The sequence below is a fragment of the Scomber scombrus genome, chromosome 13 (assembly GCF_963691925.1).
Source record: "Scomber scombrus chromosome 13, fScoSco1.1, whole genome shotgun sequence".
NCBI lineage: Eukaryota > Metazoa > Chordata > Actinopteri > Scombriformes > Scombridae > Scomber > Scomber scombrus.
In genome coordinates, this window is record NC_084982.1 from 3343485 (window position 1) to 3358778 (window position 15294).

Sequence of the window (15294 nt, forward strand, 5' to 3'; positions counted from 1 at the left end):
CTATGAATCCGGTTTGTCTTTTTACACTTTTCACTGTTGTTGACTTGTCTGCACATTTGGTCAAGTTTTTTTTTTTTTTTTTTTCAATAACATGACAAGACATCAACGTATGATTATGTACCATCATCGACGCTCTTCTCTGCTGCCAGATACAGCAGACAAACCTTCAAAATAACAGCGCATTCACATAATATTACTGACAGTCAACATTACTCTTCATTGGCACATGTATTTATGTTACTCGACATATTAAAATTATGTGTTCTGTCAAATAAAATGGTTTTTTTGAAAGGTATTTACCCACAGAACCATCATCTGATTATGCGTATTTCTGCAAAGAAAATTAGGGTTTAGTATTAAGAACATGAATCATTTTCAGTGTTTCGTAAAAATGGAAACAACATATCACTTTCAGTATTGGAGGACTGTCTGGCTGCTCTGAAGCAACTTGTAACATTATTTCTTATTGAGTATTAAGTCAATGCAGTACATGCTAAAACGTAGGAGAAAAACATTTAGCTCCTGATCTTATTGTGACATGTGCACAACTAGGTCTGTCCCGATAACTTCTTTTGAAGGACGATATATTGTCTCAGAAATAATCGCGATAAACGATATTATTGTCATTTGAAGATCATTTTATACCACTGATATAATGATGATATAATAACACCTTTACCTTTAATTCTTCTACAGTCTCCACTCAGGACGTACACAGTGAGGAATAGAGGACACTACTTGTTTAGCCAATGTGACATGAATAGCCTCTTAGCTGCTAATATGAAGTGTGGCAATATGGAGGTTAAAAAATGATCAAAGTCATGTCCCTGTATCATATGATGAGTCCATATATAGCCATGATGATGTCGATAATTACGTTATTGTACTTTAAGTCGATAATTATTGTAACAGGTCTAATATAAGTATATGATTTATTTAATACAAACAATGCCAAAATCAAATGCACAGTAACATTCAAGAGCCTATAAGGAAACAACAACAACAACATGAAAAGAAAAGGGCTTTTATTGCTCACTTTTACATCAAACATCATCAACAGTCAACATGTCTCATTTGGCCACGGTTTCCCAAATTCTGTTGGTATTAAAGGTTTGTTTTTCGTGCTTTCTTTTTCTTTTTTTTGGGTTTCATTGCCTAAAGCTCAGTTGAGTTCCACGGCTTAATAATAGCAAAACGGTCTGAAGAGAACCATTCTAAAATGACATGTAACCCACTAAAAAAAAAAACAACAGCCAAGATACTATTCATGACAGGTGTAACTCTAATAGGGAAAAGTAAATATCATAAAATTGAATTGAATCATTACCTTTTAGATAGACACTATGGATGGATCTAAAATGTATAGATTTGGGCACTTATGTAGAATAACTCTTTCAAGTATCAGTATCAGCTTAAAGCAATATGTTCTGTTGGTATTGCACATTGCACTGAAAAGTAAAGGAGGTATTTTGAAACCCAATTTGACTGAGCTTAATCAATACACCTTCATCATTTAGCACAGCTGTATACTGACGGCTTTGGGTTTTTGGCACACGGCCCTGGTTGGTCTTTTGGAGTGAACTTCATCTGCCACAGGTCACACTGTGAAACACTTAACACAGTATCTTTTCCTTATTTTGGTTTAATTTAACTACCGTTGACCTGAGCAGAGGAAACATCGGAAAGCAATAAAAAAAATATTTTTTACTTGGCTTTAGTCCCTGAAGAGGATTTTTTTTTTTTTTTACAATGCCAATGCTTTCTATAGCAGAAATGAAGCTGCATTAAAGCACAATTAAGCGTGGGAATAAACTGTGACGCTGTTGATATTTTCCTTTTTTTTCACTGCATCAAAACATTTTCATCAAATGAGCAACACATTAGGAGATAAGCATTTCATTTCTCTTAACACATATTCATTCTTAGAAAGTGATCAGACTGAACTTGAAGCAAATTTTTAGGTCGCACGAATAAATGTAAGATGATGTAAACATGCAAATTTGCTGTGGAATACCCACAGACCACGGTGCAAAACGAGAATACCCCCCCCTCCCGAACTTTGCCAAAAGATATACAGTACACTTAATGTAAATGTGGGTGAAATTCCCTTAAAAGCTCCACAGTGATTTGGCAAAAAGAGTGATGTAGAGATGGGCGAGAAAGTTTTAGTTTTTTGTCAGCTGTGACAAAATGTCTGTTGTGATTTCAGGATTCCTTTTTTTTAATATATATCCTCGCTTCCAAGATTACAGGTAAAGGTATAAACAAAACTGAAGTGCTTCTTGGCTGAGGTCTTGTAAATTGCTGAGAATAGGTTGCCTATGGATATTAAAAAGTAAACATTTCAACATGTCACAGTAGGAAAAGTACAACTGTAAAAAAATCCAATAAATCAAAGCTGAATTGCAGTTTGAAGCTACTCTGAAATAGGAAATGCATGAATTTGTCCAACATGCAGGCTTGAATAGAAGTGAATGGAAAACAGAATATTAATAGAGGTTTATGACAGTATACATTAAATGGCAGTTTTAAGATTTTTCCAATCTGCCCAAATGAATATTGAAACATATTTTTCTTGCTGTAATGATTCCTCCTGTTCATACTGACCATTAGAAGATCCCTTCATAATGCACTTACAATGGAAGTGATGGAGGACAAAATCCACAGTCCTCCTTCTGTGTAAACAAAGCTATCCAAAGCTAATATGAAGCTTCTGATTACAGCAAGGAAAACCTCTTTCACTGTATATATATATATGCACATTTTACTGTTGTTTTAAGACACTTTTGAGAATTGTCAGAAAATGATGAATCTATCCTTTAAGTTGGGGCAAATACATGTTCACGCAAGTTTGACATGTTTTAACTTTGATGAAAAACTTGTAATTTTCTTCAACTGACAAAACTGAAACATACCGACTCAACAAAAAAGGAGATAAACTGAGGACCTGAGGACATATAGTAAAGCAAAGTTTAAATTGGCATATTTAGTCTGAAAGCACTTTGTCAAGTAACATTTGCAGAGAAATCCAAACACAACATACATTTGCACAGTTAAATGCATCCATCCCCTCCTTATGCAGCAACACTGACACTGACTACAATCTCTTCTTGTGGATTAAACATCACATACATTTAGAAAAATAGCTCTTTAACAAGTTCATGACAATAGAAAAATAGTTTTTGCCATTAATGTTTTTTTTTTTTTTAAACGCCCACAGGAATGTTCACAAAACACACTTTGGAGGTGTGTTCATATTAAAACTGTGGAGCGACTCGATCCTGTAGCAGACGGTAGCACACAGTGCCAGACCAGCAGTGTGAGAGCAACTCATTATGACTGACTCTCTAAGCGGTCACATTATTATTAATAACAGAAGAAGAAGAAGAGCGGACCGATGGGACGAGTAATGAGAGATGACTCGATGCCGTTCGCATTACAATAAAGCCCTGGAGATGAAAGGAATCCAAGAGCTTCAGGGCAAGAAAAAAGACAATGGTTTTATATTTCTAATAAAGGTGTTGGCAAATATTTGGAGCCTGATGCGTACATTTGAGAAGCAGTTTTTCTTACTGCACTCAAAGTCCATTTTGGCTCCAGAGGTGTTCAGAAATACTGCTCTGAGGTGGAGTGTGAAGCTAAAAAGTCTCAATATGTCTCAAGATGAATGAGAGCATAACATTTGAATCACACCTTTACCTTTAATACCTTTAACAAGGGATGTTTCCTGCGTCATCTGTACTCTACCGTACCGAAACCAGCGTAAAAAGATTCATCGTTTTAGAGCTACACAGATGCTTTCACTGACAATAAAAACAATAACAATTGTTTGCAAAAAAATGCATTTGAGACTTTCACTTCCCTGCATACGGAGAAAAAAGGGGAATTAAAAGGCCTCTCATATAAATTTATGCTAAAAGGTGACAAAGTTTGTCACAAATACTCAAAATATTCAACTCCAAATATTTTTTTTTGTTTCAATATTCTCATATAAAACGATGATATTGTTTAAAAAGGATACAATTTGTATCAACAAAGAGAGGTGTCATCTGGCTACTAGAAATGATGCGTACCAGGCAAGAGTTTCAGCCTCACAGACAGTTCTCAGACAGAATAAAAGAATACTAATACATATTTAATTCAGGGAATGCAGCTGAAAGTGCTTTATATGACTTTTAAAAAAATACTTTCAAAGAGAAAGCAGATTTCACGGGATTTTAATTTCTTCTATAACTCAGTGGATGGAGCTAATGAGCCACACAGTCTTTCTGGCTCAGTAGCTGAATTCTGATGTGAAGATAAGAAGTGAGAAAGGAGGAAAGATACAAACAAAAGAACCATGTTCTACTGTACATACTATTATGTTCCATAAATTAATGCTTTACCATCTGATTAAGTCAATATTTTGGGTTTGTACAGTTTTGCTATTGATTTTTTTTGTGTGTATTAAATTAAAAGAAGTAATGTATTAATGCTGATCATTTCTGTCTGTCTGTATAAATCAAAATGAGGGAATATATTGCCAAGAATTTTGATAATCAGCCCTGTATGAATTAAAATCAACAACAAAAAAATCACTTTAAGTTAATTTAAAATAAATAAATAAATAAATAAAATAACAATTTGTCAAAAAATTCAAGTGTTCTCTGCTTCTAAAATGTGAGAATTTGCTGCTTTTATCTTTTTTTAAATATCATTTTTATTTTTTATATATTTTATGTATGTTAACTGAATATCTTTTGGTTTTGGACTGTAGCGGGGACAGAAAAAGCAATCTGAAATTGTCACTTTAGGTTGTGTGAATTTTATTTTTTTAATGTTTTGCTATTTTATAGATTAAATACTGAATTCATGAACCAGCACTTAACACCTATTGCGCTGGTGGGCAGTAAGTATACAGAACATGGTTACTCCTTTAAACCTGAAAAACTTTAATCTTGATTTTCCTAAATGAAACTAGTCATACAATCCCTTTGCTGTTCAAAGAAGGCAAATTACTTCATGTCCATGATAATCATTAAAACAAGTTATTTACCACGTATTGTATATTTTTCATCAGAATTCTCTCTGCACCACCACTGAGCTTTAAATTAGCCAATGAGATTATGAGTGCCTATAAGAAAAGTTTGTAGTACTAAACTCCTATCTGTTGGTGTTCCCATTGTTGTCATGGTAACATACTCAGTCGGAAGATATTCATCAAGTCTATTTTCCAACTTGTACTAGAAAGCTGTGAATCTCTGTGTATTAAAAAAGTAGGGTATAAAAGTGAAACCCTATTGGCTTGTCAAGTGGTGACACCACTGACAAAAGACGACCCTGTGTCTCACGCACCAAACACATTCACACACATCAAAAATTAATAAATTAACACATAGTTTTAAATTAAATTAAAAAAATAACATCAACAATCTTGCACATTTCTGATGACTATGATCTCAACAGCAACCTGGATATGATATGATTTAAAGAAAGAAAAAGGAAAAGAGAACAAAATCAATACTGAAAGCGGATAAACCATGAAGTCAGCTGACAGGGCTATCCTAACAGAGGAAATGAACTGTTATTCAAAAGCGGAGCTCAGCCTTGGGGTTTTCAAGTGGACTTTTTGCTATCTTCCTTTATGGTTGATATGTGAGTTTCACTTCCCTACAGGGGGAAATCCATCAACTCTCATCTGATCTACCACCTGTTAGCATAGACAGAAACCAAATGGCATTTGCTCATTTCAGCACCAAATACACCATATTACAATATATTTGTAATATGGCAGTGAGATTTTATGCTTATGTATTTGGTTAAATACCCCACATTTCCATCTTAGTGACTGGAAAAGAGAACTATATTTCACTCAGATGGAAAGTATGAATTTGAGCAGTCCTGATACCCTGATATGATTGCCAATAAATGGGAAAAAAAAAAAAGTTGGAGAGAAAACACAACAATAATAACAAAAAGTGCCAGAACAGAATAAATGTAAAACTATGCAAATAACTTAAAATGAAACAAATACATTAATTTAAAATGCGCAACACTGTCACCCATGAAACACATTAAAAGCCTCCCTAAGCACCAAGGTGTCTTGACTCACAGCCCAAAATAACTCAAACATGCACATTTAAACCCCCAAATTTCCTGATCTTAAGTGCTAAAATAGCATATTTATAGAAAAATATGGCAATTTTGGGATTCCTTTACAAATAATACCTTTAAAAAAAAGAGACAACATCCCTGCAGTTAAAATACGCAGTTCATAGCAGTGTAAGGAGCTTTATACCTTGTGTTTATGTCTGTGAATGTCCAACCTGGCATTAGATGATTGTAAGGGATAACCCTGCACATGTGAGACCAGTTGAGATGAAGCTGGAACTTCACTTTCTGGCTGTATTCAAGAACCATGTTGTGATTTCTCCATCAAAATGGCAGCTGCGAGCTTCTGAGCATCCATCACATGAGGGTTCCTGGTCATCACCATCCTCACCAAGTCTGGAGGGAAGATTCCGCACAAGCTAACGAATACCCTTTCCCTCAGGTCCTGGTATCGACCCAAGGTAGGGGGCTCCTGGTGCTGAGGTGCTGAGGATGGTTGCCTTTTGTGGGTGGCTACAGACGAAAGGGATAACTGCGGAGGTGGTGGAAGATTTGATGCAGCATGGTTTCGGGGTGATGAATGAACCTGCCTGCCCCAAGGAGAGTGCCAAGTCTTCTCGTGGACATCAGGGAGGCTCTGGAAGGCAAACGGATCATAGCAAGGTTTGGAGGGCTGCTGGTAGTGCGGGTCCCAATTTACCTGATGCTGTGGTTGTTGGTTTAGCCCAGGGTAGCTCCTTCTGGTATGAAGTGGGGACCCTTCGTACACTCGGGAGTCCTGCAGCCCACCTTCCTGCCAAAGAGAGCTCATCAAACTGTGGCCCAGGGACGAGCTCTGAGAGTGGGAGTGAGCAGGGGATGTTTGGGTTGGATGTATCGGAAGAGCCTGAAATTCCCCTGGGAAACTGCTCAGTGATGGATGCTGAATATGTGGTGGGAGGTAGGCTGATGGGGCCTTGAAAGGACGTGGAGAGGCATGTGAAGTAAGAGAAGATGGGGGGTCATCCAAGCCAAAACCATGTTTTCTCCGATGTGCTTCAGGGTGGGGATATCCATAAGGTGCGTGCTGTTGGCCCAGTCCAGGAGGAACACGGCTCACAGGTTGGTTATACTGGCCAGAGCAGTGATGGTGGGAGTGAGGATGGTGGTGGTGATGGTGGTGATGGTGGCACTTTGGGCCGTCATCTAACATGGGATCAGGAGAGAATGAGTCAGAGCTGACACTGCCTTCACTGCTGCAGTCTGAGAGCAGAGATCTATCTCGCAGATCCGCTGGGAAGAAGCACTCTGGACTCTGTGGCACTACCAGACCGAGACTGGAGTAGCCCTTTACTAATGAGCTGTAGCCCAGCTCTGGAGACTCACATCTATGGTAAGTCTCAGCCTGGCTTGGTCCTGAGGCTCCTAAAACCCTGGAGCTGCCTCCACGACTTCCTCCAGGTTGATCCCATTGTTCCAGGCCTCCTAATGAAGGAGGACCCCCTGGAGCTGGATGGCCTAAGAAGCTGCTGCTACAGCTACTGCTGCTGCTGCTGTTGCTTCCCCTACGTGCTTCCACTTTGGACTGGACCCGAAGCCTGTCCTCTAGGAAGTCAGAGAAGAAGCTCCGATGGCTGGGGTTCGGCTGTTTCTTTGGAGTTCCCCGACCGGGCTCGGCCTCAGCCGTTCCTTCTGGTCGGCCAGAACTTTGGCTCTTCACCATCAGGGCATCTTCCAGCAGGCCTTTGGAAGCTACTGATGACATTTTGGCACTGGCGCGGAGCTCATCAGCCACAGAACGTTGGGGCTGGCTGCCCCTTTCAGGGTGGTAAAACTTGCACTTGTGGCCATATGTGCACTTTTTCCCTAATGAAAGAAAAAAGAAAAGCATTTCCTATTAATTTGCTGTAATGAATCTTGGATTGTGGACAGCATTTGTCCCTTTTTTAAACATTGTTTTAATTCAATACACTAGAAACAAAGTCATCCACACTAGTATAAAAATACGATTATTACTTAACATAATTATGGGATTTATTTGAAAATGAAAAAAATGGGTCAAAAATCAGATAAGAAATACAATTTGCACCACACACACACACACACACAAACACACACACATAGCCTACTGTGTCATTCCCAGTATATGTGACCTGCTGAAATAATGCTGGTATTCTACATAATGCAAATCTTCACATACACATACATCTATCTGATTTTTTTAAATGATATTACAGTTCAGACTTGAAGCATTCCATTGACTACAACAGAAGCCAGATAAGTGTATATTTCTCACCATAAGGACATGGCTGCTTCCTGTGTTCAGGAATAATAGGTTTCTTCCTCAAGAAGTTCTCCAGACTGGGTCCGTGGCGTCCAAGCGGGTCATCTGGTGGCATGAACCTAAATAAGCAGAAAATAGTTTCAAATGTTTATTAACCCCATGAGCTCTTTTTAAATCCTGCTTCATCCAGGATTCAATAGCTGACAGCATTTCAGCAAATATCTGAAACTGTACAGTGAGACTGAAGCATGGATGTTCTAGTTTTGTCTCCCAACTTATCATTGATAATTGAAGGTTGGGCAGGTATTTGCCGCCCAAAAAAACATTCCTGTGACCATCAAGGCCGTAGCCAGGATTTTTCAAATACCGAGGTCAAAAAGAAAACCTCAATCTATATAATAGTTAATAGTAATACATGATGTATTTATACTACTTTCTTGCTGTGCATTTCTTAGTCATGGTCACTTTTGTGGTTCAGTTCTTTCTTATCACTTCCAATTTTGCAACTTAAATCAACTCCTATTTCAGTATTCTACAACTTCCATGGTTGTATCTTTAAAAATTATAACTGCAATATATTATTTTCTTTGTTTGTTCTTAAAATGTGGAATGGAGCACGGCCTGCTGGGAGAAAAGGGCTCGTCCAATGAATGAACAGTTTGCAACATCGGGTCATGTCCAATTCACAAATGTAGACAACATATTTCTGGCTATTTTCAAGTCGCAGTTCACTACTACATCTACTGCAGCAAATATTTTTTCTGGAAGTGAGCACTATATAACTGCGACATAAAAATCTCTAGTAATATGCTGTGTATATTTGTGAATTTGTGACGAATCTGCTGACGGAAGCGCAACACAGCTGGAGCTGTTCTGTAAGGAAACCAGTTAAATTGGAAACCAGTTGCGACATAACACTCGGGCCAGTGAAAAAATTCCCGGTGGATTTCAAAGAATCACTCCGCCGCTGGTTATAGCCGACTACTTTTGTTTTGACATGGCAGCGGTATCTGGAAGTATGTGTCGTGTGACGGTCGGCTATTTTCACTTCACAATTAAACGAAACTTCAAGAAAAAAATACCGAGGACATGACCTCGGTGTCCTCAATGGTAGCTACGGCCATGGTGACCATAGATGCATGTAAGGGTAAGGGTAAGAGTAAGAGTGTAAGAGTAAGGTGCAAACAAAGGTAGAATGTGTGTTTTGATCATAGCCGATCTGATTAGTGCAGCAAAACTGAAGAGATGTAATAAAAGATCAAAAGGGCGGCAATGAGGAAATGAAAAAAGCTGATAAGTACACAGGAAATCCTCAGTAGATTTCCCTGCAAAAAAAAGCATTGCGCAATTATCAATATTTTATACAACTGCTCTTTCGTGGTTGGAATACATGTTGCTTAATGTTGCAGAAAATATTTTGAAAAGTAATTTCTTGGACAGGAGCTAAACCTGTTTTTATTTTACTGCCTTTCGATGCACGAAAGCCTCAGATGTTGGACTAGTATAATAGATCTTCCTATTCATTACAAATGTACTCAAACTCATCACATTTTCTGTATCAGTGTCTTTTGTATTTTCTTCTAATTCCTCTTTTCATTAGTTGTTAGGTCTGAGTCGCTTACTTGTCATTTACAAAGGAGTACATCAGCAGACGCTCATCTATGAATTTCTTCCACTCTGGCTTCTCATTGGCTAGATCACGGTAGTTGTCATTGGAGACGATGATGCCGTCCGACTCGTAGGCCAGTTTGACGATGAAGCGGTCGTCATAGCAAACCACACGGCGTCCCTGCACACGGCGAGATGGAGTAAAGACCAGGATCTTCTCCTTTTCCAGTCGTCGTAGGATCTCCTGGTCTGGAAATATAAGAGAGAATAGAGTTGAACATAAATGAAGGACAAGAGAAAGTTGTTTTTTTAGGAAGATAGGAAATCCCTCTCAAAGCAGGGTATTCTTTAGGCTTATCGTTTTGCTTGTTCATGGTGTCATTTCACTGTGAAAGCTACAGGTGTTTTTTACCTGTGATGAGAGCATCGGGTCGCGACTGCTCCTTTCTCCAGGCAGGGACAAAAACTGTGATGTCACGGTGACCTCGCTCCAAGAACCAATCAACAGCCAGCTGGATGCCTTGGCAGGAGAACACCTCTTTATTTCCATGACTGTGAGAGCAAAGAGAAAGGTTGAACATACAATTCTTATGGGACAAATTAGACATAATTAAATGGTATGTAATAATTCACCCATTTATGCATGTGACTGAGATGACTGGAAAACCCAGGGGTAAGTGCTGACATCATCATTCCCAAACTGTTACTTTTAACGACGTTCAACTTCTTATATTATTTATATAAAAAACCCTCAGTCAATTATACCAAAAAATATTATTATACTCAACATCTGTCTGCAAGTGACTTTCAGCCAGGTTGCAGATCATTGTCAAATTTCAGACTTCCTTTTTCCAAACCACAGTATCAGTCCAAATCAGCAAAAGTTGATTGAACGCAAAAGTTTTTGGCCAATACGAATTTCCCAAAATGTGCATGAAAAACACACATGGTTGCATTGCGTTATACTAGTTTATACCAAAACTTTTAATAATTACGCATATACAGAGTTAGCCAGTGTGTGTCAAATGATATTTTATTGATTGTGCGTATGGGTTCCTACCACTGGAGAGACTTTAAATAAACACTACAGTCTTCAAAGACAAACTGAAACACAAAACCGAGAGAGATAAGATTGATAAGCATGTTTGCATGTTTAGCCAGCATATAGCCAGCACATTTATATGGTTGCTAACTATGCTATGTGTTGCTAAGCTGCTCACTATTTCTAGATACTGCTCATTGTTTCCCTTTAAACCAAAAACCATTGTGCATATGAACAAAATGGGTCTGAATCAACTGTGTATGGAAGCCTATAGGGGACTATATTTAAATCATAATATAAACTTGAAACTGAAAATGTAATTCAACATACTTAGAAAAATTGCATTGTAATTTTAATTGCGACTTTCACAAATGTAAAATTGGGCTACATTGTTTATGTTGAATATTATTTTTCACAAAATTTGATTTAACATTTGAATATTGTCCACTGTACAGCAAGTTATGTCTACAAATTGGATGATTGCATTTTCATTTTGTACTCAAAAAATACATACATATATGGAAAATGATAATGCATTTTCGTTTTCAAGTTTACATTGTCATTGTAATATTTTCCCCTATAGGTTTCCATAAGTAGGAGGCTCAACTCAACCTGTCATGGTAGAACAGTGTCACTGTTCCCCCCCTCTCATGGGGTGAAGCATCATGCAGTAATCATGTAAGATGTGGCTACATGCATAAGTTTTCCAAAAACTTCTCTTCCTGACCTCATTGCTACATTGCTCCCATCCACCACAACAGGCCGAAGGTTTTCTTTGTCCTCCAGTAGTTGGGATGGGCACAGCAGCCGGCAGGAGTCCAGGGAGGATGTGGAGGAGGAGAAGGAGGAGGATGAGCAGGCCAAAGAGGAAGATAAAGTGGAAGAGGGAAATTGGGAGATGGTCGAGCCTCCGCCAAATCCGCCTCTTTGCTGCTCCATTTCTGTCTTGGTTCCCAATTTGACCAGTTCTCCGAGGATGTCGTTGATGAGTGCTTCGGGGCCCAGTTTTTTCAGCACCAGCAGCACCAGCTCCTCGGAGTAGCCTAGTTTAAGAGCAAACTCTACCTTGTTGCGGCAGTCTGTGACCCGGTCAGAGGGAGGTGATGCTTCTGGCTGCGGGGGGTCTCTGGGGGATCGGTTTGGTGCCAGGTCCTGCTTGAACGGCTGACAGAATGAAGGCTGATCTTGGTGAGAGTTTTGAGAACTGGAGCCATTCTGGAGACGTTCATCTTCACTGTCAGAGACGGCACACTCCTCAGAGAGGTTACTGCAACTACTGCTGATGCTATAGCTTGAATGAGTACTACAACTAGTGCTGCTGCTACCAATACTGTTGGTGCTGTTGCTCAACGTAGCAGCGGCCCCGACCTGTAAGGCTACATTCCCAGCAACGACCGCAGCGCTCAGACCTGCCTGCCGCTCAGCACCTTCTACATGAAGGTAGTCCAGATCCAGCCCCAGGCTGAGGATGTGGCCTGTTCCATCCTCCAGATGGTCCCTCAGGCCCATGAAGCCGTCTCATACATCCAGCTCCTTGCCCTCCGTGACCTCCCAGGCACGTGACCGACCCCACCGTTACTGCTGATAGTTAACAGTTTACTGACTGGTCCTGAGAGGGAAGCTTGAAGGAGACACAAGAAGCAACTAGTTAAATTCCTGAGGACAGTATGAAACAGACAGAATGTAGATGGATGGCAACCAATGGTTTGCTTTATACTGTATATTATATATAGCGCATATGACTAACTGCACTTACATCTGGTTTTAAGCGGCAGTATGTATGTAAATATCTCACCTGAATGAAAAATGCATGTCTGTGCGAGGTGTACATTTACCCAGAATGTATTAAATGTATTGTTTTTGGACCTTAGTCAGGTAGAAATAAAATCTGTACAGTTTTTGCCACATTCTTAACGAAATAATGTGGATCCCCCCCAATCAGTAATCCCCCCCATAGCTGAAGGGTTAAACTGCCGACCATGAACCACAATGTCAGTCCAGGGACGTTTGGTGTGTATTCTTTCCCTTGTTTCTTGTCCTAAGACCTAAGGAGGACATAACTAACATGCTTTTTGTTACTTCCCGTTTCCAAACATGAAATGCTGCCTGCAAGTCAAAAGCCGAGGATTCAACATGATCTGAAAGCTCTGTTTGCAAAGTCCCTTCTTAGGGTTGGATGATTAAATAATATTGCAATATTTTTAAGCTATAGCACGATACATAATATATATCTCGAAATTTCCAAATTTACCTTAAACCACTAAAATACTAAACTACTAAATAAACTACTGTTACAATAAGGTTAAATAAATTACTGTTATAATAAGATTAAATACATTACTGTTAATAATAAGATTAAATAAAGTACTGTTATAATAAGATTAAATATAGTACTGTTATAATAAGGTAAAATATAGTACTGTTATAATAAGATTAAATAAAGTACTGTTATAATAAGATTAAATACATTACTGTTAATAATAAGATTAAATATAGTATTGTTATAGTAAGATTAAATAAAGTACTGTTATAATAAGATTAAATAAACTACTGTTAAAATAAGATTAAATAAAGTACTGTTATAATAAGATTAAATAAAGTACTGTTATAATAAGGTTAAATAAATTACTGTTATAATAAGATTAAATATAGTACTGTTATAATAAGGTAAAATAAAGTACTGTTATAATAAGGTAAAATATAGTAATGTTATAATAAGGTTAAATATAGTACTGTTATAATAAGATTAAATAAAGTACTGTTATAATAAGGTAAAATAAAGTACTGTTATAATAAGGTAAAATATAGTAATGTTATAATAAGGTTAAATATAGTACTGTTATAATAAGATTAAATACAGTACTGTTATAATAAGATTAAATATAGTAATGTTATAATAAGGTTAAATAAAGTACTGTTATAATAAGATTAAATAAAGTAATGTTATAATAAGATTAAATAAAGTAATGTTATAATAAGGTAAAATATAGTACTGTTAAAAATCCAAGAGAAAGAAGAGAAATTCTACTACTAGTATTTGTTTGTCCCTAAAATATAAATAAAGACCTGGAATGTGCATGTACATGTACCATTTAAAATACCCCCCAAGATACGCAAAGGTCAAAAGCATACATTTGCCCAACTGACTGAAATATCACCTAACTCCACCTCTTCCTGGTATCTCAAACAAGCAAACACCTGCAGGAGACCGTGTCCTCTGCAGAGCCAAAAAATAACTAACGTCCATATAACAGCATCATCAAGAACTATACATCAACTAGAATACATGCTTTGTGATGTTTAACAGCACACACGACAGGCTTTTAAGAGCCGTAAAGGGCAAGTTGAAAAATGTGGCCTCTCTTACTCGCCGTCCCACTTTTACTGATTTGCATTTTAGCAGCATTTAACCTCAGCTGTCAAAACAAACATCAATTAGACTAGAGGCAAAATACCAGAAACCTGAGCAAATAACCAAGTGATGCCAAGCCTTCTCTGTACACAATACCTGTTGCCAAGAATAACACTTTCAAACATGCGCTGCCAAAAGTACTACTTTGATACAGGGCTTAAGTGCTCTAGGACTTAAAAAGAAAAAGGATCTAAGCAATTTTCCAACTGTAGTTCCAATTTGAAAAGAACAAGTTATTATAATTATAATGAGTGATAAAGTGTTTTGGAGTAACTGCTGAATTCAATTTCATATTACAGCGTGGGTGTTTTAAACCAACTCTTACTATAAAGTGATGCAGCCATTAGACATTGCAGCTTATCCTTTAGAGTCAATAGGGTCTGGAAGCTTTTTTCTTACTTTATATTATAATTCTTCACTAGAGTAGCTTTGCATGTTTCATAGCTTAAAAAACAAAACAAAAAAAACTCCTTATTTATCTTATACTGGCCACTAATGCAACCCCCCTCAGTTCAGCCTATGTCTCTAACAGGCAGTCTTAGCTCCTGTCTCTTTAAGGCGCCCCCCCCCCCCTCCTGATGAGCCCACTCTGTTCTGACTGGCCAGCTTTCCAGAAACCTACCAATGGTCATCTGTATCAGAGTTGCGTTTAGTTACTGCTGATGCAAACCCAACATTTCCTGCTTTACTGCTTCATATGTACAGTTACCAAAGGACTAAATAATGGGAGAATTTATTGTGAAGGTTATACAGGAAAATGAGATGTGTTCAAACACTAAATATCAGTCGATACAGCAAGATATGACAATATTTAGAGTTCTTTGTTCAGTAGATCAGTCGCAAATAATGCCAATCCAAGCAGAAACAACCACAGTGATG

At 38.0% G+C, this 15294-nt stretch overlaps 1 protein-coding gene across 1 annotated transcript; it reads right to left on the reverse strand.

Moving 5' to 3' along the window:
- Positions 1-6387: 6387 nt before the first annotated feature.
- LOC133993088 (probable ribonuclease ZC3H12C) lies at positions 6388-12512 on the reverse strand. Its single transcript, XM_062431939.1, has 5 exons — positions 11731-12512; positions 10374-10513; positions 9976-10210; positions 8366-8472; positions 6388-7935 (listed from the first exon to the last, which is right to left on the reverse strand). Exons 1-5 carry the CDS (start codon positions 12510-12512, stop codon positions 6389-6391), a joined length of 2811 nt encoding a protein of 936 aa, XP_062287923.1. The 3' UTR covers position 6388.
- Positions 12513-15294: the final 2782 nt, after the last annotated feature.